Source organism: Pristis pectinata, chromosome 16 (genome assembly GCF_009764475.1).
Source record: "Pristis pectinata isolate sPriPec2 chromosome 16, sPriPec2.1.pri, whole genome shotgun sequence".
NCBI classification, from domain to species: Eukaryota; Metazoa; Chordata; class Chondrichthyes; order Rhinopristiformes; family Pristidae; genus Pristis; species Pristis pectinata.
Window position 1 is genome coordinate 3,787,474 of NC_067420.1, and position 27,053 is coordinate 3,814,526.

Genomic DNA, 27,053 nt, shown 5'->3' on the forward strand with positions numbered 1-27,053 from the left:
TGGTTCACCGACACCTCTGAAAACCACCCATCCCTGACCCTAATTGCTACTCACTCGTATCCCCACTATTAATGCCAACGTTAGTCAGATACCAATAACTGAAAAGGGAGAATTCCATTTCTATCGCACCTATAACAACCTTGGGGTATCATCACGCACACTTTCGAGCAATTGAAGTGTGGTGAGTTGTACCTTTTCTCATAATTCCTTATGGCATACAAGGAGACCACTTGGCCCATCAAGACTATGCTGGTTTTCAGAGCAATCCCATCAGTCCCATTCCCCCACTTACTTTCCTGCAACCTATTGCCTCTTGGACAGCCATTAATTGCCTTCAATTGTCCCTCCACCCAACATCCCCAGGGGCAATTTGCAGTGCCCCAATTGACCAGTACCTGGGGAGATATCAGAGCACCAGGGAGAAGCTACATGGTCACAGGGAGAGCATGGAAATCCACATAGACTGCACTGGAGGTCAGGATCAAAGCCAGGTCCCTGGAGCAGTGTGCCAGCAGTACGAGCTGTGCCACTGTGCTCCCCCTGAAATTTTAAAGTAAAGATATTCATCTGTGGGATGCGGGCTGTACTTGTTCTGTCACTGATTGCCCCAAACTGACAAAAATCAACCAATTTGGTGCATCTGGAGTCAAATATAGACCTCACCGGTAAAAGCAGGAGATTCCCTCTTCTAAGGTACATTGGTGAACCAGATGGATTTTTAGGACAATCCATTAGTTTCATCATCAGTATCTCTGACACCAGCATTTTAATTCCAGGATTAATTTAATCACTTGGGTTTAAATTATTCAGCTGCATTGGTAGGATTAGAATGTATAACTCTGGATTAGAGATCGAGTGATAGTCCAGTAGTCTAACCATGAGCAACACACAAAATGCTGGAGGAGCTCAGCGGGTCAGGCAGCATCCATGGGGGGAAGTGGACAGTCAACATTTCAGGTCAAGACCCTTCATCTGGATTCATGAGTCTTGACCTAAAACATCTGCCGTCCATTTCCCTGCATAGATGCTGCCTGACCCACTGAGTTCCTCCTGAACTTTGTGTGTGTTGCTCCTGATTTCCAGCATCTGCAGTCTCTCTTGTGTCTGCAGCCTAACCACTATGCTACTGTGCTCCACAGGAAGGTAGGAGCCAATTATCACCCTCTGAAATCACTGCTAAATGACCCGCTAACATTTTTTTAGATATAATAAAAAGAGAAAATGCTGGAAATACTCAGCAGATTCAGCAGCATCTCAGCACTTCTGACTGAACACAGTTGTGGAAGCTTCAGCTGGTCTTTGTGATAGGGCAGCTGGAGTCAGCCGGAACTGACGATGGGAGTGTTCCTGGAGCCTCCATCTCCCATTAGCTGTTTGTCTGTCATGACTTGATGTGGGAGGGACAGCAGGATTTCGTTCTGTTTGTTGTGGAGTTGATTATCTCGTCTACTGCGCGCTTTTTCTGCAGTTTAGCACAGAGGTCGTCCAGGGTTACAGCCTCATTAGGTTGGCACCTCATTTCAGGTGAACATGGTGGCTTTCTGCACTCCTCATTGAACCAGGGTTGATCCCTTGACTTGGTAGTAGTGGTAGACCGAGGGATACGCTAAAACATGAGGTTACAGGTTGTGCTGGTGAACATTTCTGCTGCTGCTAATGGTCCATAACGCATCAGGCACGGGCAGTGTAACGGTTAGCATAATGCTTTACAGCACCAGCAACCCAGGTTCAATTCCGGCCGCTGTCTGTAAGGAGTTTGTATGTTCTCCCCGTGTCTGTGTGAGTTTCCTCCGGGTGCTCTGGTTTCCTCCCACATTCCAAAGATGTACAGGTTAGGAAGTTGTGGGCATGCTATGTTGGCGCCGGAAGCGTGGCGACACTTGTGGGCTGCCCCCAGAACACTCTACACAAAAGATGCATTTCACTGTGTGTTTCGATTTACGTGTGACTAATAAAGAAATCTTATCTTACCATAGATGCCCAGTTTTGAGGTGTCAGCTGTGGACAGTGGAGAGGGTCCTCGGTGTGAAGGTGGAATTTTTGCCTCCTTAAGGACCATGTAGTTGACCCTTCTACCACTGTTATCACGGGTAGGTGTACCTACCACGGGTAGATTGGTGAAATTGAATTTAGCGAGATACATCCTTTATGTTGACTCACTCACTACCTGATGCAGATAGATATTTCCCTTCAGGACTTGGTCAGCTCCATCAGTGCTAGTGTTTCCAAGCCACACTCGGTGATGGACATTGAAGTCCATACCTAGAGTACGCTCTGCGGCCTTGCTACTTTCTGTGTTTCGTCCAAGTGTTGTTTAATATGGAGGAGCACTGATTCATCAACCGCGGGAGGGCAGTGAACAGCAATCGGGAGGGGCTTTCCTTGTCTGTGTGATGCCATGAGATTTCAGAATCAATAACTCCCAGGGCTTTTAGAAGCTTCTAATTCTAGATCCTTTCACAGCTTCAGGATGTGCCTAAATGCTCTACTGCTATTGAGCTTGACTTGAGATGTGAACATTGGCAACGAATCTGGCAACTGATAACCACTCACTGATCTTTTTGATAAAATAGTCAGTGCTCTTGTGAATAATATACTCACTGCTCCCCGGATCATTTACTCACCGATATCCTTGATTATTACTCTTAAAATCTAGGCTGGGTGTGTTTTGTAGATGCTGCCACAACAGTAACAGTGGTGTACAGAGGGACTATACAACATCGTGGATGAAATGCCAAAGCAGTGAAGCACTTTAGCCTGGTTGGTGTGGAGCTTCTCCCCGGTTGATGGAGCCACACTCATCCAGGGAAGTAAGAACAGAGAACGCTGGAAATGCTCAGGAGGTCAGGCAGCATCTATGGAGGGAGAAACAGAGTGAACACTTCAGGTCGATGACCCTTCATCCGAACTGGAAACGTGGAAAATCGAGTGTGTTTTAAGTTGCTGGGAAGGGGGGAGAGGTGGGGAGGACAAAGGGAGTGTTTGTGACAGGACGGAGACTACGAGAGACCGAACGACGCAAGTGGTGCTGGTGCCGGCTGAGGGAGGGTGGGGAGGGCTCGTTAGTCACAGCTGAGCTGCCTGGAGGAGGTGGAAATCAAAGGTGATGAATGGGGACAGAGAGAGAGAGAAAAGGAAAGAGTAAAATCCAAGGCTGGAAATGTGAGATGCAAACTGGGAAGCAAATCGCTGCAAATCTGAAGTAAAACATAGAAAGGTGTAAGTACTTGGCAGGTCAGATACCACTTGCGGAGACAGAAGGAGCTAGTCTTTCTGTTTGGTGCCCTTACATCAGATCTGGGCATCGGAACTGGAAAGGCTAGTTACCTGAAATCGTTGGATTCAGTGTTGAGCTATGGGCTATAATGTGTCGGTCGGGAGATGAGGTGCCATTCCTGAAGCTATGTAGGTCCTTGCTGCAATATGTAGAAGACCAAAGACAGAGAGAGCAGAGTGAGAGGGAGAATTAAAGTGACAGGCAACTAGAAGCTCAGCAGCACTCCTGCGGACTGGAGGGAGGTGTTCCGCAAAGCAATCGCACAATCTGCATTTGATTTCTCTCTAAATGTAGAGGACACCACATTGTGAGGACTGAATGCAGCACACCAGATTGGAAGAGGTCGCTCCGTCCGCCACAACAGCCGGGACCTCCCGGTGGCCACTCACTCCAATTCCACATCCCACTCCCACACTGACATGTCCGTCCACGGCCTCCCCTACTGCCACGTTGAGGCCAGACGCAGGTTGGAGGAACAACACCTCATATTCCGCCTTGGGAGTCTCCAACCTGACGGCCTCAACATCGATTTCTCCAACTTCCGGTAACCCCTCCCCTTCTTTTTCTTCCCCACCCCCCCCGACTCCTTTGTCTTCCTTTATTCCTGTGGCTCCCTTCCCCCACCTTGATGACCTGCCCATCTCTCCTCCCCTCCCCCATCCTTTATTCCATGGTCCACTGCCCTCTCCTACTGGATTCCTTCTTCTTCAGCCCTTGGCCTCTTCTACCTCCCACCTCTCAGCTTATTACATCTTCTCCCCCTCCCCCACCCACCTACCTTCCCCCCCTCACCTGGACTCACCTCTCACCTGAACTCACCTCTCACCTGAACTCACCTGTCACCTGCCTATGTGTGCTCCTCCCCCTCCCCCCACCTTCTTATTCTGGCTTCTGCCCTCTTCCTTTCCAGTCCTGATGAAGGGTCTTGGGACTGTTTATTTCCCTTCATAGATGCTGCCTGACCTGCTGAGTTCCTCTAGCACTTTTTGTGTAGTGCCCAAGTAGTTCACTGGAAGGACTGTTTGGGTAACTGGACAATGAGAAAGGAGGAGGTGAAAGACCAGGCATTGCATCTAGGAAAGTCTCACCCAGGGAAGTCTCCCTCTGTGTCTCCCTTCCTCCCTCACTCACACACACCCTGTGCATACCTGTCTCGGCGGTGCTGTCAGGCAGAGAGGGGATCAATAGGTTGGAAGATGTGAGGATGTTACGGGATTTGAGAACAAGGATGAAGCTTTCAGATCTGAGGCCTGACAAAGTACAGCCATACAAACCAGCATCCCCCGTCACAGTTTTCCTTCACTTCTGCATAAGAGGATTATGAGTTGCTGAGTGCAAAAAGAGCCATCCCTGGCAAAGATAGTTTGTCAACAGCAACGTTGGCAGCAGCGGGGCAGGAATCGAGAGAGTTCTCCCTAAGTTTTGAATTCTTTTATTGGTAACCTGCCTCCACAAAGTCTCTCCGTCACATTTTTTCTCCTGTCTTCCTCTGTCCTGCACTCTTCCTGGGTTTGTCTCCAATTATGAGTCTGTTTTCTCTCTCTCTGCTTTCTTCACTGATCTATCTCCCAGTATGTCCAGCTCTCTTTCCAATTTACCTATCTCTCCTTATCGACCTCTTTCTTTCTTTCCTGCCATCTTTCTGCTTTTCTTTGCCTCTCTCTTCCGGCTCCTTCTGCGCTCTCTTTGTGACACTGTGGCTCCCACTCTCTCCCACCCTGCTCCTCCATCTCCAACTATCCCATCATCCCCCTCAGATTTGGTGTCTTTCCATCTCTGCATCTTTCTGTCTTGGTCTACTTGTGTCTCTCTGTACCTTACTCAACCCGTCCCTGAATCTCCACTCCCCTCTCACTGTGCTTCTGCCTGTATAATTCCCTACCTTTTAGCCCCTCCCTCTCTCCACGTCTTTGAGGACTCCAGGAAGTTGGACATTCACCCAACGTTGTGAAGCACAAGTGAGCAGAAGCAGACCGGTGACACCACTCCTCAACATCCTTCGTCTCGTTCCCCCCGTGTATCTTTGACTGCCTGCAGCCCCTCGATATCAGATCCTAATTAATCAGCACCAAATTCCAATTTCCCACCACCTCTGTGCAGGAGTGTTTTCAAACTTCATACCTGCCTCTAATTTTATATCTATGCTGAGCCCTGGGCCTGACAACTGGCAGAAATATTTTCAACACTGTCAGTTGCAATTAATATCTTGTAAAACTTTGATCAGATTACCCTCTAACCTCTAACCTTATCCTGTGAATTCAGGTATTGTTCTGCCAAATCTGCACGGGGTTTACTCTCGGCCAATATACCTTTCCAAAAGCAAAGCAGCCAGAACTGAGCCTCAACTGTAGCCTAACCGGTGCTTTGTGAACCTGCAGCAGGTGAAGCCAGCATTTTATCTTTGGCACTACAGTTCTCCAGATAGAAAGGCCAGCACTCAATACACCTGTTGGGTCGGTTCACATTTCAATGTTACACACACTTTGTTCCTTTCCCCACCACCTTGGTCTCTCTCTCTCTCTCTCTCTCTCTCTCTCTCTCTCACACACACACACACACACACACACACACACACACACACACACACACACACACACACACACACACACACACACACACACACACACACACACACACACACACACACACACACACTTTCTCCCTGTGCCTCATTCTTTGTGTGAAGGGTCTCAGCCCGAAACGTCGACTGTTTATTTCCCTCTATAGATGCTGCCTGACCTGCTGAATTCCTCCAGCACTTTGTGTGTGTTGCTCCAGATTCCAGCCTCTGCAGAATGTATTGCGTCTCCTTTGTGTGCTTGTTCCAGTTTCTCTCTGCCCTCTTGCCACTTTAACCTTTGAGCCCATATGTCTTGCTCTCTCAGTGTCCTCCTCTCCCTATCTCTCTCTGATGTCTTGTATCTTTTCATCATTTTCCATACCAGCTTCTGCCCCTCTCTGGATCTTGCTGCCTCTGCCTGTTCTCTCTCCTTCCTTTCAGATCTATCACATCAATTGCTTTATCTTTAAGCAGTTTTATTGCAGGTTAGTTATTGATGAAGTCTAAGAGCTGTTGAACATGAGAAATATTCAGCCAATGGAGTGGCAATGTTTTGTTAATGAATTCTGCTGGAGTTCTGAGCTCCTGTTCAATCTCTCCCATCCCCTCCCAAGTCCCCTCCGACCTCCCCTCCCATCTACCCTCCCAACTCCCTTCCCACCTGACCTGCCCTCCCATCTCCCCTCCACCCTCCCTCCCCGTCTGACCTGCTCTCTGATCGCCCCTCCCATCTCCCCTTCCGCACCCGCTCGGGAATCGGCAGCCGGCAGTCAGAACGAGACAAAGAAGGCTGAGGGGGAGCAACAGATTAAACCAGGAGTTGAGGGAAGCCGAGAGACGACACCTCTAACCTGACGCTGGGGTCAGCCTTGACGGTGGCTGGTGCGGCGAGGAACCAGCGCTTCTCCGTATGCCTCCATCGCACGCTTCATGTTGTTGATGGCTGCATCTATTTCGATTCCCTCAACTCGGCTGCCCACACACGTGTGGGAAGTGTTTTCAGAGCCAAGCTGAGCAGACAGGAGAGTTGTTCTCCAGCAGCACTGTGTGGGTGTTTACAATGATAGGCCTGGTGAAGGAATCGACACGACACAGGCAGCAACAAAGCACAGCATCCATCCAGCAGCCTGCACTGGGCACAAGTTTCCTGGCTGCAGTGGGGAACTGTGCTGATAACACAGTCTAATCACGAGGACCCTCTTCACACCCTGCACCCCCCATCACCCCCCCCCCACCCCACATTACCAACAGAGAACAGAATGGGACGTCACTCTGCACTTGAGCCTTGGAGAAACCAGCACAGGGAACACTTCAGGTGTCCTGTCAGGGTGTGGGCCTGGGGAATCAGCTTCACGTCCAGGAGAGTCATTCACTGCTCATCTCATGCAGGGCAGAACCAGCCTTCAAACGCCAGGATTAGAGCAAAGAGACTTTCCTGCTCATCACTACTGAGTGATGATGCAGATGGAGGAAATCAGCCAGGGTTCCAGCTCCTGACCACAGCCCCAGAACCCCTGCATTCATGAGAGGGGAAACAAGTTTAAAAGAAAAGTTGATGGGCTTTAAGAGAGCACTTGGTTTAAACAGATTCAGGAAAATAATAAAGTTTAATTGGAGTAAGTAAAGCGGTAATTAACTTAGTAATAGTATGTAAATCTTCTGTTTGTCTGTTGAATGAATTGATTTAATGCACTGAAGTATGATAGGGCATCAGGTCACCTAACACATACATCCAGTACCACAGACATTCTAGGAGTCATCGGCAAACAGGGATTGAGCTCCTGATTATGGACCGGATGTACAACAGCTGGGGTCACCATAGTCCCTACACGAGGCTGAATGTTCAGTGGTTAGCACATTGCAGGAAGCGATCAAGATGCGTCAAGGCAGAGAAGAAAGGAAAAAAGGAACAGGCAGGTAGTTCAGGAGACCCCTGAGGGCGTCATAAGCTCCAGCAAGTAGCCAGCCCACAATACTGTCCAAGGTGCTCCTCTACTTTGACCGGTCATCGGTCATGGATTCCCACAAGTTGATAAGATGTTATATCTTCTCAAGGAGGCATTGGAAACATCCTTGGATTGTTGCTTCCTTCATCCTCTGCATGCCCCAACATCATACACTTCCAAACACCTCCAGAGCAAACACTTCCGCCAAGCTCCAAGAGATAATTAAGTAATTGAAAGTTCCCTTCACCAAACTTTAGAACTTTGGCAAGAACACCATCTATCTCCAGGACCTCTCCTGTTGGCTTATGGCTTCCTTGTGGGTCTGGGGTAGCAGCGAGGCTGATTGGATATTTTGTTGTGGGATGGAGTCAAGGGCACTCATGTCAAGGACAGAGTCACCGCTGAGGTGTATGTCGAACCCCTTCTTCCAGCTAGAGTTTGTCAGTGCTGCTGACGTCCAACATCTGAAGTAAATCAGAAAATGCCAGAAATACTCAGCAGGCCGGCAGCATCTGTACAGAGAGAGAGAGAGAGAGAGAGAGGGAGAGAAAGAGAGAGAGAGAAAGAGAGAGAGAGAAAGAGAGAGAGAGAAAGAGAGAGAGAGAGAGTTAATACTTTAGGTCAATGACATGACCTGATTAGTATTTCCTGAATTTTCTGCGTGATTTAGGATCAGGCCTTTTAATGATTAACCCTTCTCTTCACCTGGAGGTCACTGGACGGTGCACAGAGGCTCTGAACATAGCTGGATCCTCACAATCCTAACTAGGGATTCAACAGACCGTCAGGAAGAGGACATTTACTTGCCAGTCAGTTGTCTCAATTCCTGCAGATCCAGGATATTGACCAGGAGAAGCAATCCTGCCTGATTCCACCCCCACCCCCCCCCCCCCCCTTTGTAAACCGGACATCTCCAGGTTTGCAGGAACCGTGACTGAGTCCTTCTCTCATTAACATTGGATGACAAAGATCAAAACCAGGAACCTTTGGCTGATTTCTTCTTTCTTTAAACCGGAGGTGACTGGTCAGTGATCAGAAACAGAAGCCTTGGCCTTGAGTTAAAGGAAGCAAATAGAGGAGATTCTACCATCTTTTTCCAAATCTCTCTAGCAACAAAGATAACATTAGAGGTTCAGTGGACCGCCAATATGCAAGCCTTGTTAAAAAGGTAGAAAGGGATAAGCCGAGTAATTAAGTTAGTCTAACACGGGTGACAAAAAAGTACTGGAAAAAATGATGAGAGCATAAAATTATCTAGAGAGCCAGTGACAGCATGGATTTTTCTTTATACAATGTAAGGTATGTGGGCATCACTGGAAAGGCCAACGTTTATTATCCAACCTGCATATTAAAACTCAAATAACCCAATGTCCAACACTTCAGAAATCCCAATGGTTTGGCACGTGTCTTTCGGGGTTTCTGTTTCCCACACTCCCTCTCAGCTCACTGAGTTCACTGTAACCTTACTATAGTCCTGTAAAACATCTAAAAAAAATTGAATTAAATGTGCATTCAGGTACTAATTGGAGTAATGTCCAACAGTCCAGAGTACCACTAATGTGTCGGATTATTAGAGTTTTACTCAATGTCTTTCGAGACGATGGTGCTGAGCCACCTTCTTGACCTGCTGAATTCCACAGGAAGGTACTCCTGTAGGGCTTTTGGAGAGAGAGTTCCAGGACTTAGACCCAGTGACGACAACTTGAAGAGTGTGTTATCAAAATACTACCAGCACATCTCTACAGTATGGCACAGTAGTGCAGCGGTTAGGGAATGCTTTGCAGCGCCAGCGACCCGGGTTCAATTCCAGACGCTGTCTGTAAGGAGGTTGTACGTTCTCCCTGTGTCCGCGTGGGTTTCCTCCGGGTGCTCTGGTTTCCTCCAACATTCCAAAGATGTACAGGTTAGGAAGTTGTGGGCATGCTACGTTGGCACCAGAAGCATGGCGACATTTGCGGGCTGCTCCCAGAACACTCTACGCAAAAGATGCTTTTCACTGTGTGTGTTTCGATGTACATGTGACTAATAAAGGCATCTTATCTTATCTTATTTTCTTATCCTGTCCTAACAGGCGCCCCAAACACCCTTAACCATAACTACACAACCATCAAAGACACTTACCGAGCCAGCCCCCACCCATACTTTGATGAGTATGGGTGTGCTCCTTCTCCCTGCATACAAACAGAAAGTAAACCATGAGGATCCGGTACAGAAAGTCATACGGTACTGGTCTAAGGAAATAGATGAGCTTCTATGCAATTGCTTTGAGTCAGTAGACTGGTCCTTTTCAAAGACTCGGCAGCCAGCCTAGATGAGTATGTCACTACCGTCACAGACTTTATCAGCAGGTTTGTAGAGGAATGTGTACCAAAGAGGTCAATCTGGGTGTTCCCAAACCTGAAACCATGGATTAACTGGGAGATCCACCCCCTAATGAAATCCAGGACTGCAGCATTCAAATCGGTTAACCCTGACCTATACAAGAAATCAAGATCAGACTCAGGGCCAGATTTATCCTCACTGACATATGACGTGAAATTTGACTTTTGTAAAGCTTTCAAGGATGCCAGGAGACAACACCAGTCCAAAACCAAGTCCCGGACCAGCCGCCAGTTGTGGCAGGGCTTACACGCTATAACAGGCTACAAGACGAAGTCAGGCGGCATCGCCGACAACAGCGCATCTCTTCCCAATGAGCTTAACGCTTTCTATGCACGTTTTGAACAGAAGGGGATTGGAATGTCACCACCCACCCCGACAGCCTCCAATGCACCTGTACCCACAGTCATCGTTGTGGACATAAGATCAGTCTTCCGGAGAGTGAACTGTGGAAAGCATCTGGCCCGGGTGGTGTCCCTGGCCGTGTCCTTAGATCCTGTGCAGGTCAGCTGACAGGGGTATTTGCAGATATTTTTAACCTCTCCCTACTTCAATCTGAAGTCCCACCTGCTTGAAGAAGACCACTATCATCCAGGTACCTAAGAAAAATAAGGTAACGTGCCTTAATGATCACCGTCTGGTGGCTCTGACATCAACCAGCATGAAGTGCTTCTAGAGGCTGGTCATAGCATACATCAACTGCAGCCTCCCGGACAACCTCGACCCACTGCAATTCTCCTACTGCTGAAACAGGTCCATGGCAGACGCCACCTCCCTGCCTTACACTCTGCTCGGGAGCATCTGGACAGTAAGGACAACTTCCTAACCAATAGACTGCAGTCAGTAAGGACAGGCAGCAACACCTCCGGCACGATTATCCTCAACACTGGTGCCACACAAGGCTGCGTCCTCAGCCCCCTACTCTACTCCTTATACACTCATGACTGCGTGGCCAGATTCTGTTCTAATTCCATCTACAACTTTGCAGATGACACCACTGTAGTGGACCTTATCTTAAATAACAATGAGTACAGGAAGGAGATAGAGGGCCTAGACCATGGCGTCTTGACAACAACCTTTCCCTCAATGTCAGCAAAACAAAAGAGCTGGTCACTGACTCCAGGAAGGGGGGCTGTGCACACACACACATTTACATCAACAGAGTTGAGGTCGAGAGAATTGAAAGATTTAGGTTCCTTGGAGTGAACATCGCCAATAGCCTGTCCTGGTCCAACCACATAGACGCCAAGGCCACGAAAGCTCACCAGTGCCTCTATTTCCTCAGGAGGCTAAAGAAATTTGGCATGCCCCCTTTAACTCTCACCAATTTTTATCAATGCACCACAGAAAGTATCCTATCTGGATGCATCATGGCTTGATACGGCAACTGCTCTGCCTGAGACTGCCAGAAACTGCAGGGAGTTGTGGACACAGCTCAGCACATCACGGAAACCAGCCTCTCCTTGATGGACTCTGTCTACACTTTTCACTGCCTTGGTAAAGCAGTCAACATGAACAAAGTCCCCACCTGCCCCAGACATTCTTTCTTCTCCCCCTCCCATCAGGCAAAAGATACAAAAGCCTGAAAGCACGTACCACCAGGCTCAAGGACAGCTTCTATCCCGCTGTTATAAGACTATTGAATGGTTTCCTAGTACGATAAGATGGACTCTTGACCTCACAATTTACCTCATTATGGCCATGCACCTTATTGTCTGCCTGCACTGCACTTGCTCTGTAACTGTGACACTTCATTCTGCATTCTCTTATTGTTTTCCCTTGTACTACCTCAATGCACTGTTGTAATGAAATGATATGTATAGATGACATGCAAAACAAAGTTTTTCACTGTATGTGTAACAACAATAAATTGATTTACCAATTAAAGGAACAGTCATAATTAGTTTCTCACAAATTGCTTTTTTGTGTAAGTAACAAGGTTAAGAATATCATATTTAATGTAGTCTACGCAGATCTTAGCACCACTTTTGACAGGGTCTAGTCAGTGCCACAGGGTGGCACAGTGGCACAGTCTCAGCTCCAGCTCCAGGTTCAAGCCTGACACTCAGTGCTGTCTGTGTAGAGTGTACACATCCTCCCTGTAACCCCATGGTTTTCCTCCAGGTACTCCCACATCCCAAAGACGTGCAGGTTTGGTAGGTTAAATGACCACTGTAAATTACCTCTAGTGTGTAGGTAACTGTTAGAATCCTGAGAGGTTGATGGGAATGTTGGGAAAATAAAATGGGATTTAATGTAAACGGGTACTTGATGGTGTGGACATGTTGGGCAAAGGGGCTATTTCCCTCTATAGTCCACAGATCCTTGAAGGTAGCAGGGCAGGTCACGAGATTCCAGCAGGATAATCTTTTTATTGGCTGATCACAGAACACAAGAATTTATGAAAAATGTTCTGAAAGATAAGCTGGACCACAGGCGAGAAGAGCCCTGTGTGCCACACTGCAGTGACTGTGTGTCGGGACGATTTACGAAGATGTTGTCAGGGTTGGGGAAGGTTTCCTGCTCCTGGTCAATCCGGCAATTATCCTTGGTTGGAGAAGGAGGAAAACAGCCAAAACTCCTCTTCCTGACCACTGGGACAAAGAGAGGTAAATAAACTGGAACCCCTGCACTTGGTCACCCTGCTGTGACATCAGGGTCACAGAGAAGGGAAACTAAGGGAGTAACGGTTTACTCCACTGATGTATGTTTGTTATTCTGTTGTCACTGCATTGTTTTTTTGTCGTTCTGTGATTTATTGGTAGTAAGCATGGAATGTCGTAATTAAGGTTAAAAAGAAAAGCATGTTAGCACTAGTGAAATATTGTTTAGTGCTATTCATTCAGGAATGAAGGATATGGTCAATTAAATCTGCTGTTGAAAGCAGCCAGAACAGTCAGCCAGGAGTCAGCCGGGGTTCCTGCTCGTCAAAAGCCCGATCTAATCTCTTTTTGAGAGATGGGAAAAGCTGGCAAAATTCATGAAGCTGATAGCAAGCGAAGGACTCCTGACTGAGAAGAAGGCCACATCAGCCTGGGATCCTGATCCTGATCACACTGAGTGACCCACTGGTATGAAGGGAGGACACCAGCCAGGTTTCCTGCTACTGATCTCTCTGGGTGGAGAAAGCTCATCAGAGGGTGATCGCTGTCTGGTCACTTCTGGGTTAGAGAGATGGGTAATTAATCAGGGTTCTTGCTCCTGATGAGTTGACAGTGACTCCAAGAGTAGGAACACTGGAACCCAGCCAAACTTTTGGGTGCAGATCACAGGCCAGTGTAGAAGAGGGAAATCAGCCAATGATCCCTTATCACCGGCCTCTCCACTCAACATACCACCCTCAGCCACCACCAAATATAGCTTCTCTTTCCTTTCCCTTCACCGTCCCCTGTCCTGGATTGCCCTCTTCCTTGGGCACCTTCCATGCAAGAAGTGAAGTCCCCTTTCTCCTTTCTCACTCCCAATGTCCAGGAGGACAAACGCACTTTCCCAGGAATACACTGATTTACTTCTTCCAGTGGAGTGCAGTGTTCAATGTTCAGAACAGGGTCCCCGCTGCACTGGGAAGGCCAAACACAGACGGGGTCACCACTTCAGGGGACACCTCTGCTCAATCCACATGTGAGCCCGGCTGTTGGCACTTTCATTGTCCACCCCATTTACCCAGCCACAGCCTCATACACTGCTCCTGAGTAACCCCATAATCAACTCAAGAAACAAGGCCTGATTTTTTAATCGGCTCATTGTTGCCTTCCGGGTTCAATATTGGGTTCAGCAATTCAAATAACGATTCCACTCCTCTCTGCGTTTACTGCAGACTCATTTATCCTCCCTTTACTCATCTCAATTACACCTCCTGATTCCAATCTGTGACTTCAAGGTCAGTAATTAGCCAGGGTCCAGGGTTTTAGCTTCTAATTACAGTGCTGTGACCCCTGGGCCAGAGGCAAGGATATCAGACAGGATCCTGCCCGGAATATCTGCCCAGAAATCCCTGTGAAAGAAATACAGGTCATGAAGAAGGCATGCCAGCGGCTCTACTTCATTAGGAGTTTGAGGAGATTTAGTATGTCTCCAAAGACTCTTGCAAATTTCTACAGATGTACGGTGGAGAGCATTCTGATTGGTTGCATCACCGCCTGGTATGGAGGCTCCAATGTGCAGGATCAAAAGAGGCTGCAGAGGGTTGTAGACTCAGCCAGTTCCATCATGGCCACAACCCTCCCCGCCATCGAGGACATCTTCAAGAGACAGTGCCTCAAGAAGACGACATCCATCACTAAGGACCCTCACCGCCCAGGACATGCCCTCTTCACGTTACTACCATCGGGGAGGAGGTACAGGAGCCTGAAGACCCACACTCAACGATTCAGGAATAGCTTCTTCCCCTCCGCCATCAGATTTCTGAATGGTCCATGAACCCATAAACACTACCTCATTATTCCTCTTTTGCCCTAGTTATTGATTTTTATAACATAGTCATTTTTACGTCTTGCACTGTACTGCTGCCGCAAAACAGCAAATTTCAGGACATACATCACTGATAATAAACCTGATTCTGCTACAGGTCAAATCCCACTACGGTCGTGGGCGGAAAAAATATTAGAAGAGCTGTGGCTGTCATGAAAGAGACGTTTCATAATTCTCTGCAAATACACGTTCCATCGAGAAATAGACTCCACTGGAAAAGCTATCCGTTCACACTTAGCTAAAGAAGTTAAGCTGGCATTAGACTGAAAGCAAAGGGCAGAAAGAATAATGATAATTTTAGAAACCAAAGAAAGACTAAAAACTGATAAAAACAGATTACAAGAATAAAAGTAAATTGAAAGAGCTGAAACAAGTACCTGGAGAGAAAGAGAGTATATATTGCATTTTGCAACACAAGATGGGGATGAAGTTCTAAGAAAAAGTGACAGGTTAAAAAAAGCTTTTACACAGCGAATGGTTAGTATCCGGAATGCACTGACAGACTGATGGAGGATATTCTATCATGACATTCAGGATGAACTAGATTAGGACTTGAAAATTAAATACTTACAGGTCTCTGGGAAGAGGGCAGGAGAATGCACTTGATTGCACTTGCACAGAGATAGTATCAATCTGATGGGAAGATGTCACTTGATGTTGAATTTTGTCCTGTACCTGTACCCTGCAAACCACTTGGGACATTTCTCCAAGGTCATGAGACCACAGAAATGCAAAGTTTTGTTACCTGATGTATTATTACTTCATACTTGAGAATTTTTGTCATCTGCTGAATGAAGCAGATTATGCCATTTGTTATTTTAGTCGGATCTATGATAACTAATTGCAAGAGTTATCATTCAGTTACACAAGAAACATTCTTAGGAGCCCAATGGCTTAGTGGGCAAATGTGGTAAGTGATGTGCTGTAAAGAGACATAGATATTATGTTGACGGACTAAAAGCTGGTAAATGAAGTACAAGGTTAGGAAATGAGGCTATCCATTTTGGTAGGAAGAATAGAAAAGCATAATTACATTTAAATTGAGGTTAGACTATGAAACGTCCGATGAAATTACCTCCCTTCATATCATCTACTGCATTCGGTGCTCCAAGTGTGGCCTCCCCCACACTGGTGAGACCAAACGCAGACTAGGTGACCATTTCACAGAACACCTGCGCTCCGTCCGTAACCGCGATCTGCATCTCCCTGTTCCCAGTCACTTCAACTCCCCCTCCCACACTATCACTGATATGTCAGTCCTCGGCCTCCTCCACTGCCAGGAGAATTCCAAGCGCAAACTGGAGGAACAGCACCTCATTTTCCATCTTAGAACCTAACGGCATGAACATTGAATTCTCCCACTTTACGTAATTCCCCCCAACACCACGCTTCTTCTCTTCTTCCCTTTCCTAGCCTCCTTTGTTCTCTCTCTCTCTCCTTACCTTTGACCCATCCCCCGGTGGATCTACTCTCCCCTCCTCCCCGCACCTGCCCATCACTATCTCTTACCTGCATCTACCTATCACCACCCTGTGCCCACCCCGCCTCCCCTCTTTTGTCCACCTATCACTGCTCTGCTTTTCCCCCCTATATATTGGGCTTCCCCTTTTCCTATCTTCAGTCCTGAAGAAGGCTCCTGACCCGAAACGTTGACCGCCTGCTTTTCTCCACGGATGCTGCCTGGCCTGCTGAGCTCCTCCAGCGTCATAGTGTTTTTCACATGAAATGTTGATGTTTGGAGACACCGGAGACTGCAGATGCTGGAATCTGGAGCAACTCAAAAAGCTGGAGGAACTGAGTGGGTCAGGCAGCATCTACAGACGGAAATGGACAGTCGACATTTCGGGTCAAGACCCTTCATCTGGACTGGAAAGAAAGAGGGGAGACAGCTGGTATAAAAAGGTGGAGGGAAGGGGTAGACCAAGAGCTAGCAGGTGATCAGTGGATCCAGGTGAGGGGGATGATAGGCGGATGAGGGCTTTAGCAAGAACTAGCAGGTGTTTGGAGAGTTCTGAGTGGCCTCCTCTTGGACCCACAGAAAGTTAATGGCGGGTACAGCGAGAAATTGGGAAGGCAAATTGGATGTTGGGTGCTATTGCAGAGATGATGGAGTGAAAGTCAGGAAGACTTACTACAAATGCACACCACTTTGGTGAGACCATGCCTGGGGGTACTGTTTACCGTTTGGCTCTCCTTATTTGAGGCAGAGGCTACAGCAAAAGGGGGATACAATGCGGTTCGTGGCTGGCACATCAGTCCACATTCAATGATCAGCACTGCCCTCATGAAGGGCGCTGACAGTCCGGGTGCCGGGTGTGTGGGGGCAGTGAGTGTGAGCACAGTCAGGGCGGATACAGAGAGCACGGTGGCTGGGGTGGGGGTGTCAGGGGGTGTGAGCTCACTCAGTGCCAGGGCATTGCAATGCGGAAGTTGCCGGAGCTGCGTGGCCCCGCCCCCGACGTTCAGGCCCCGCCCCCGGCTCTCGGGCCCCGCCCCCGGCGCTCAGGCCCCGCCCCCGACCCCCCGGGCCGCGCTCGGGCCCCACCCCCGGCTCTCAGGCCCCGCCCCCGACGCCCGGGCCCGGTTGGATGATGGCGGTCGGGCGCGCCGCCGGCCTGGGCCTGCACCTGGCGGCGCTGCTCTGGTACTTGGCGGTCTTGCGCCAGAACGTGGCGATCACCGCCGGCGGCCGGCACATCGGCGTCGCCTCGTATGGCGGGCGCTGGAAATACCTCACCTTCATCAACCTGGTGAGCCCCCCCCTCCCCGGGAACCCCCCCAACTCCTGTCCCCCCCCCCGGGCCCCCCAAACTCTGCCCCCAAACTCCTGCCCCCCCTCTTCCCCCCCGTCAACCCCCCCAACTCCTGTCCCCCCCCGGGCCCCCCAACTCCTGTCCCCCCCCCGGCCCCCCCCAAACTCCTGCCCCCCCTCTTCCCCCCCCGTCACCCCCCCAACTCCTGTCCCCCCCCGGCCCCCCCAAACTCCTGCCCCCCTCTTCCCCCCCGTCACCCCCCCAACTCCTGTCCCCCCCGGCCCCCCAAACTCTGCCCCCCAAACTCCTGCCCCCCTCTTCCCCCCCGTCACCCCCCCAACTCCTGTCCCCCCCGGCCCCCCCAAACTCGGCCCCCAAACTCCTGCCCCCCCTCTTCCCCCCCGTCACCCCCCCAAACTCCTGTCCCCCCCGGCCCCCCCAAACTCTGCCCCCCAAACTCCTGCCCCCCCTCTTGCCCCCCCGTCACCCCCCCAACTCCTGTCCCCCCCCGGCCCCCCCAAACTCTGCCCCCAAACTCCTGCCCCCCAAACTCCTGCCCCCCCTCTTCCCCCCGTCACCCCCCCAACTCCTGTCCCCCCCAGCCCCCCCAAACTCTGCCCCCCAAACTCCTGCCCCCCCTCTTCCCCCCCCGTCACCCCCCCAACTCCTGTCCCCCCCCGGCCCCCCCAACTCCTGTCCCCCCAAACTCCTGCCCCCCCTCTTCCCCCCCCGTCACCCCCCCAACTCCTGTCCCCCCCGGCCCCCCCAAACTCTGCTCCCAAACTCCTGCCCCCCAAACTCCTGCCCCCCCGTCACCACCCCAACTCCTGCCCCCCCCCCAAACTCCTGCCTGGCCCCCCTCAACTGCCCCCCCGGCCCAAACTCCTGCCCCCCCAACTCCTACCCCCCAACTCCTGCCCCCTCCCCTGGCACCCCACCTCTCCTGCCGCCCACCCCTCCTGACTCCAGCAGCCTTCCCTTTTGTGACCATCCTGGCCCAACCCCCCCCCCCCCAACCCTCCATGGCTGCCCCACCATCCAATCTCCCCTCACCTCCCTTCCCCCATCACCAAATGCCCCCATGCTGTCCTTCCTCTCTTGGCTGTCGCCATCCTCCCTGCCATCCACTCGCTGGCTATCCAACGCTTGGTCCTCTGCTGCCCTCCCGTCTCTCCACTCCTCTCCAATGTGCTGTGACCGTTCTGTAGGAAAGCATTGTGTTTGATCTTTTTGATCTTATATGTGACTTGCTCTGATTTTTTTTCCCCCAAATTCTCTTTCTGATTCTCTCTGATTCTTCCAATTCTTCTCTGATTTTTCCTGTTCTGTCTCTGATATATACGATTCTCCCTCCAGGTTCTGCAGACCAGCTTTTTCGGAGTGTGCATCCTCACAGATCTCCTGAGGCTCCTTCCTCAGCCCAGTAAAAGAGTGCAGCACTTCACCTGCCGCATCACTGTTCTACAGGACTGGCTCTTCTCGGCTCTGGCATTCCCTGTGGGCTTTGTAAGTGTTTACCAGCAGCACGGTTCTATGTGGGTCTGATCCAGACACTGGAGGTGGGGAGCTGAGCCTTTTCTTTCTCTTTCAGTTTGTCGTCATGAGTTTCTGGTTGATATATGCCTATGATCGTGAGCTCGTTTTCCCAAAGTTTCTTGACCAGATCATCCCAATGTGGCTTAACCACGCCATGGTGAGTAGTGCGCTGTTGTAGCCCTTTTTCAGCCTGTATGTAACAAGCCAAAAAGCAATGGGATGGTGCGGGGGGCAGTTCTGGGTTTGATTTTAGAGAATGGAGCTTTGCATATTGGAAGGTTCATTAATGGGAGAATATTATGAAAGTCGTGATCATATTTTGGTTAGATTTAGAATAGATACGGAAAAGGACAAAGATGAAGTAGGAATTAATCTTGCAAATTAGGATAAACCCAATTTTACTAAAATGGGAAGATACTTAACAAATGTGGACTTGAGATAGCTGCTTGAATCTGTCTCAGAGCAATGGGAAGCATTTAAGAAGTAGATTCAAGGGTTTCGGTGTAAACATGTTCCCACAAATTAACAAATGGAGGAAGTGCCAAATCAAGTCGCCCTTCCCTAGAACACCAGGTGCACAGAGGGGTCAGATGAGACAATGCAGGGAAGCTTGTGTGGGACATCAAGAGCATAATATAACAAAGAGCCTGGGAGAGTAAGAAAAGAATCAGGGTGAAATGAAAAGCAAAATTAGGAAAGCAAAGAAGGCATGAAAGGATACTGGCAGGAATGATCCAGAGTGTTATAAACGCAAAAAGAGCAAGAGTAAGATGAAGGGGAGGGCCCGTTAGAGACGAGAAGGGTTGATGTGGAGGGGGAGGGTAAGTTTCTCAATGACTTTCCTTCGGTAGGATCAAACCTACGTGAACTGGTTTTGGTGACAAGTATTTGCAAGGAAGAACATTAAGCAGCCAGTCACGTCTGAGAGCGTGTAACTCACTCGACCAGCGTGAAATCTAAAACCAAAACAGGAAATGCTGGAAGCACTCAGCAGGTCAAGCAACTTCAGTGGGGAGGGAAACAGAGTTGGTATCTCAGATCAAGGAACCTTCATCAGACCTAGAAAAGTGAGAAAACATGCATGTTTAATTGAAACATAAAGGTACAGGCATAGCAGTAAAGAGAAAAAGGAGTGGTTACTTGAAATAGTTAATTTCAACATTAGGTGCTGGGTGACTCTGTGACTCCAAGTCCCAGGGACCATGAAATATGCAGGCAGGGAGAAGGTCCTGTCCCTTGAGTGTATTTTGGGTGTTATTGGGTAGAAGTTAGTGGGAGTGGGGTGGAGAATTAAAGTAACAGATGATTGGGATCACCCTTCCAGACTGAACAGAGGTTTTCTGCAAAGCTGTCAACCAATCTATGTTTGGTTTCTCCAGTACAGAGATGACCATATAAAAACACTATAATGGTAGATGAAAAACACGATGATGCTGGAGGAACTCAGCAGGCCAGGCAGCATCCGTGGAGAAAAGCAGGCGGTCAATGTTTCGGTTCAGGACTGAAGATAGGAAAAGGGGAAGCCCAATATATAGGAGGGAAAAGCAGAGCAGTGAGAGGTGGACAGAAGAGGGGAGGCGGGGTGGGCACAGGGTGGTGATAGGTAGATGCAGGTAAGAGACAGTGACGGGCAGGTGCGGGGAGGAGGGGAGAGCAGATCCACCAGGGGATGGGTCAAAGGTAGGGAGAGAGAGGCTAGGAAAGAAGCATGGTGAGGGGGTGTTCATGCCCTTAGGCTGTAAGATTCCAAGATGGAAAATGAGGTGTGGAGGGGAAGTTATGCTTGCTCGTGGGGTCCCATTGGAGATGGTGGAAGTGGCAGAGAATGATGTGTTGGATACGCAAGAAGGGTCTTGACCCGAAACGTTGACCGCCTGCTTTTCTCCACGGATGCTGCCTGGCCTGCTGAGATCCTCCAGCATCATCGTTTTTCATCCAGATTCCAGCATCTGCGGCCCTTTGTTCCTCCACCATAATGGCAGAAATGTAGATGAATCACTTCTTCAGCTGGAAGGACTGTGTGGCTCTCTGGATGGTGGAAGGGGGAGAGGTAAGAGGGCAGGGAGTTGCCTTGACTTTGGCTGTATGGGAAAGTGCCCTGAGGAGGGTGGTAGTTGGTGGCACTGGAAGGGCGGAGAAGGGAGTAGCAGGGGGAGCAATCCCTTCAGGATGCTGAAAAGGAGGGGAAGGGTAGATGTGTCTGGTGCTGGCTTCCCGTTACAGGTACCTAGAATTATGGAGGATAAGCTTTTGACAGTGGAGACATTTGGGTGAAAGGTGAACACAAAGGGAATCCTATGTTTGTTCTGACTGGGAGGAGGTGGAGTGAGAGCAGGAGTGCGGCCAGTTAAGGACATGCGGTTGAGAGCACTGTCGGCTCTGGCAGAGGAGACGCCATTGTTAAGGAAAACGGAAAACTTCTTAAAGGCACTGGTGTGGAAAGTTTGTCGTCAGAGTAGGTACCACAGAGATGGAGAAACCGGCAGAGTAGAATGGGGTCCTTACAGGAACTAGGATGGAAGAAAGTGTAGTCAAGACTACATTTGGGAGTCAGTGGGCTGAAAATGGTTGCTCACCTCTCACGGACATGGAGAGCTGAGGAAACGTCGGGATAAGTCAGCTATGGACAATGGAAAAGTGATAGCGGGGTGGAAAAGGGAAGCAAAAGTGAATGGAATTTTCAAGTTCTGTGTAAATGCAGAAAGCAACACCAATGTGACAGAGAACGAGTTGAGAGAGGGGGCCTGAGTGTGACTGAAACGAGGACTGTCCCCACAGCTATCCCTTTTCACTTGGAGAAAGTGAGTGGAGTTAAAGGAGTTGTTTAATGTGAGAACAAGTTCAATCGAGTGAAGGACAGAAGATGGAAGAGGAACTGGTTGGGCCTCTGTCCTCAGACCGTCCTACTGTGGGATAGAGGGATTGGATGTCCATGGTGAAGATGAGCTGACTGGAAGATGGAAACTCAGAGTGACAATGAACATCAGAGGATGCAAGTGGGAAAGAACTGAACAAAGGAAGAAAGATGAGAGACAAGGTAGGAAGTAGTAGGTTTTGAGGGTTTCCTCTGGGTGCTCTGGTTTCCTCCCACATTCCAAAGATGTAAGGGTTAGGAAGCTGTGGGCGTGCTATGTCGGTGCCGGAAGCGTGGCGACACTTGCGGGCTGCCCCCAGAACACTCTACGCAAAAGGTGCATTTCACTGTGTGTATTGATCTACATGTAACTAATAAAGAAATCTTATCAGGAGCGGGCTGAACCAATGGCCAGTCCTGCTTGTTGATCTTGGGAGGGAATGGAAGTGGGATGTATGTAATTGGGGGTTTATGGGGCTGGAGGCTGTCTGGGGGGGGGGGGGGGGGGGGGGAGGTCTCCCAAGTAAATGAGTTCAGTGACGGGGAACCAATGGCCACTGAGATCATGGACAGGAGAGAAAGGTGCTTGAAAATATTAGCCTTGGTAAGGAATGTAAAAGCTGAGAAGTTTTAGAATATAGAACAGTACAGCACAGAACAGGCCCTTCGGCCCACAAGGTTGTGCCGACATAGCTAATCCCTCCTACCTACGGAATGCCCATGTCCCTCCATTTTCCTCTCATTCATGTGCCCATCCAAGCCCCTCTTAAAAGCCCCCAGTGAATTTGCCTCTACCACCCTATCAGGCAATGCATTCCAGGCATCCATCACACTCTCAGTAAAAAAAACGTACCCCTCACACCTCCTCTGAACCTACCCCCCCTCAGCTTAAATGCATGCCCTCTGGTATTGGATCGCTCAATAATGAGAAAAAGATATTGCTTGTTCACCCTATCTATACCCCTCATAATGTTATACACTTCCAACAGATCACCCCTCAGCCTCTGCTGCTCCAGAGAAAAGAGCCCAAGTTTTGTCCAGCCTCTCATGATATCACATGCCCTCTAATCCAGGCAGCATCCTAGTAAACCTCCTCTGCACCCTCTCTAAAGCCTCGACATCCTTCCTATAGTGCAGTGACCAGAATTGCAGACAATACTCCAAATGCAGCCTACCCAGAGTTCTAGAGCTATATACAGCACTAGTTTGGCCATGACTTGATCACCATGTCACTGGAAAGATGTGATTACACTGGAGAAGTTAAAGGCAAGGTGTATGAGGATTTCAGCAGGGTTGGAAAGTTGTAGCTTTGAGGAAGGTTTGGTTCAGCTGGGGTCGTTTTCATTTGGATAGAGGGGGCTGGGTGAAGGGTTAACAAAGGTGGATAAAGTTATGAGATGGAATAAATAGAAGGACCAATTCCTCTCGGGAGAGGGGTCAAGAGCAGCAAGGCGTGTACTTACAGTAATTGGTGGAAAGATTGAAGGGAGGTGAGGAAACCTTTTGTTATCCAGTAGCTGGTGAGGGTTTGGAACTCATTGTCTGAAAGGGGGTCGACGTAGAGGGAGAAACCCTCATCACATTTAAACAGTACTCAGATGTGTACGTGAAGAGCCGTGACCTTCAGGGCGACAGACCCAGAGCTGAACGGTGGGATTAGGCTGGGTGGCTTTTTTTGACAGTCACAGAAATGATGGGTTGAATGTGACTGTATACACAATATACACAATGTATATTGTGATTAATTGCACTATTTTGGATGATGTATCTGGGCTTCTTGCAGCGTGGTTGGACGTTGGCTTGGTGGGAGGGGTGGGCATCGCTCCACTTCACTCTCACCCAACCCAGTCCAACCATCAACCGTTTACCCCTCCTCAGAGGCAACATCCACTTCCAGCCCCTGATGCATTCACACAGACCCTGTTTCCCTTTGCAGCACACTGTGGTTCTGATGCTACTGATGGCGGAGCTAATCATTGTGCCACATCACTGTCCCAATCGGAAGGGAGGCATCGCAGTTCTTGTTACTTTCTGCAGCTGTTATTTACTGTGGTGAGTTGGTATTTGTAGTTGTTTTGAGTGATGTATTATGATGCAACTGCTCTGACTTTGTGCAAGGTGACTCTCTCTCCTGTACACCTTCTTCCCCCCCATGAACTATCCCATCTTTCCCTTGCCCCATCCCCCTTCTGTTCCCGCCCCCCCCACTCACGCACACTGTTTCCCCCTCAAGGTATTTCTCTCCCTCTTGATCATTCCATCCCCCCTCCCCCCCCCTCCCCCACTCTCTCCCCCCTCCCCCACTCTCTCCCCCCGAAAAGCCATCTCATTCTTTCTCAATCACCACGTTGCCCTCTCCATCTCACTCTCTCATCTGCCCCAGATCTTCCTGACTAAATTACCCTGCCCCTCCTCTCCCTGCCCCTCCCCCCTCTCCCTGCCCTCCCCCTAAGCCACTCTGTCTCTCACATGCTCACTGACCTCTGTTTTACTCAACACCCAGCACCGTCCCATTTCACTTGCCCTCTCACTCTCGATCGCAGTTACCCTCTTCTGACCCCTTGCCTTGGGTCACTGCCCCCTCCCACTGCCATGCTTCCTCCCCCACCATTCCATTCCAGTTCCTGCCCCCTCCTCTTGCACTCTTTCTGCGCCCACCACCCCCCACCTTCCTTTGGATCAGTTGGGCTGTGAATGTGTACGGGTGAGGAATGGGGTTGGGTGTACTGGGAAGGTCCTGTGGAGGTGTTGGCCGAGGTCGGTGTGTGCTCGTGCCAGCAGCAGACCATGAACGTGGGGAAGCAATGATCTCACTGACGCACACCCGACTGTCCTTCCCTCTTTTTCAGGGTCCTTTGGATCCACCACATCTCAGCCATCTGGGTGTACCCCATTCTGGAGGTGTTGAGCCCTATTGCCATGGGAATCTTCCTTACTATCGCTGTTCTTGTAATAGTCTCACTGTACATCGTGGGAGAGAAACTGCATCACTGGAGATGGGGTGAGTCACACGGACCAGAGGCAGATTCTGCATGGTTCCATCGCAGGGGGAGGTCCAATCAGTCCATCTCACCCATTAGATCCCAGTACAAGGCCATTTCCAGTCACTGAACTGTTGATCTGTCGTTGAACCTCCATTATATTGTAACCAAACTGGGTGTGTAGACTGTGCCATGCTCAGTGGTTGCTCATCTTTCATTTACCTCTCTGGCCTCTTGTGCCCTTTCTGAACAAATCTTGTTCATGAGACCCACAATCCTGTGCTCAGAAAATGATTGATCATCCAATGCTTCTTAGCCAAGTGTTAACTGACATTGTAACAACTGCTCCTTCCACTTGTAATGAGTCCTGACGGACATGTTTTACCTTGTACCTCCAGGCAAAGCTGATGGTTTTGTCATGGGCAATGCTTCAACTTAGCCAGGAAACAACACTGTGAGCGTTCATTCCACATCTCTGTGCCCACCTCAGCAGCTTGCATTGGTCCTTGGCTGCTCATTCTCCACAATTTCAGTAGGGGTCTCTCTGCTCCCCACCTTGCTCTGTCTCTCACCTACCCCACAGTTCCACTCTCTCACTGCCCAGGATTGTCAGGTTCTGGTACTTGTGTACGATCTTGAACAGACCAGTGAAAGGATGCACACACAAGCCTTTTCCTCCCTTATGAAAAGGCTGAGGAGTGATCTGACGGGGGTCTTTAAAATGATAGCTTGGTTGCAGAGAAAATGCTTCCACCTGTGGTGAAGGGCATAACTAGAGGTTGCAGAGAAATCTGGGGGAGAATTCGGAATAAACTGCTTTACCAGCAGACCAGTGAAAATGTAGAATATGCTTCATGGAATCAGAGAAACATGTAGCGCAGAAACAGACCCTTCCAGCCCACCTTGTCCCCGCCGACTGTGGTACATACCTGCAGTAATGTTGAACTGGGAATAGTTAAAGTTTAAGGGGAGCTGAATATGTATCTGATTTGTACTTAGGAAATCTTATAGGGCATTATAGAGGGAATTCCACCTTTAAGCAGATAACTGATAACTCACCATAAGCATTTCTTTGCTTGTGTATATTAGTTTTCCAGTGCTCTTGATTAAGTTGCAGTCAGTGCACCAGGAACCACTTTCTGTTGCTCTGACTTTTATTTTTCCTTGCAGGTTCTGTGGAATCGATGAAGAAGCTGAAATGAACAGCTCGGAATTCCTAATATGAACATGGCAGGTGTACGGTTTTTGTTGGGTGATTGCTGCCGTCTCTTTAACCAATTACGATACGGATTGACAACAATAGTCTGATGCTTCTCTCTCTCGCTCTCTGTCATTTTTCTATTCAAGATGGAATTCCATTCGAGCTTCCTGTGGTGCCATCAGTCTCCCAACTACTGACTCATTCCCTACATCAGTCACGTAGAGGTAATAGCAAGGGATATCTAGTGCCACTAGAATCAGGGATGGGGCTCAGAAACTGGTCACTGGGTTTAGTGCTGCCACAAGCCCCACTCCTGTAATCCCAGCCTTTGTCGCCAGCATTTAACTCTGGCAAGAAGGATGTGGTAGAATATATTTCATTGCATAGGAGAATTGGAGGACCTAATTCCCTCACATTCTGAACTCTCCATGAACTATGCACGACCAAACAGAAGGGTGAGCTCCAGCCCAGCTCTGCACTGTAACCTCTATCTCATTCCGTACACTGACCACTGACCCTGGACCTGTGAGCCTTGTGTCACACTTCAACAGCTAACTCCTGACCTGTTGACCTCGGGCACTGACTCAACCTGGGGACCTTGCGCGCCATCACATGTCCACAGCAGCAGCTCATCTTGATGTAATTTTAATGTGGGATTTAACCCAATCTTTGTTAATAAACAGTAATTAGTTGCTCCATAATGTCCTGGACTCATCCAGAAGGGAAGGTGATCAGTGTGTGTGGCTGGTACAAGAACACTTGTTGCTCAGGCTGATGGTGAAAAGCTTAGAATGGTACCCTGTTGCATTTATCATAATGAATTCAGCATGGCACAATGCAGGGGATTGGTCGCATTGAGGGGAGGAAGGGGTTAATGCTGGAAAATCCGTACGTGAGGGGTATTCAATTCTAGAGACACTTCACGTTATGTGAGGGGAGTGTTTGATGAAGGGGACACCTCATGATGAAGGAGGTGAGTGTTTGATGGAGGGGACCTCGTGTTGAGGCAGGGGACTCCTCGTAGTGAGGGAGGGGAGTGTTTAATGGAGGGGAGTAGTCACATTGGGATTGGGTAGTGCACAATGCCGGAGACTCC

The 27,053-nt window shown here is 49.3% G+C and overlaps 1 protein-coding gene across 1 annotated transcript; it reads left to right on the forward strand.

Annotated features, from left to right (window-relative positions):
* Positions 1-17,186: 17,186 nt before the first annotated feature.
* adtrp1 (androgen dependent TFPI regulating protein 1) lies at positions 17,187-26,674 on the forward strand. The gene is made up of 6 exons (XM_052031320.1): positions 17,187-17,382; positions 18,742-18,891; positions 18,977-19,078; positions 23,712-23,827; positions 24,625-24,776; positions 25,927-26,674. Exons 1-6 carry the CDS (start codon positions 17,221-17,223, stop codon positions 25,956-25,958), a joined length of 714 nt encoding a protein of 237 aa, XP_051887280.1. The 5' UTR covers positions 17,187-17,220; the 3' UTR covers positions 25,959-26,674.
* The last annotated feature ends 379 nt before the right edge of the window (positions 26,675-27,053 follow it).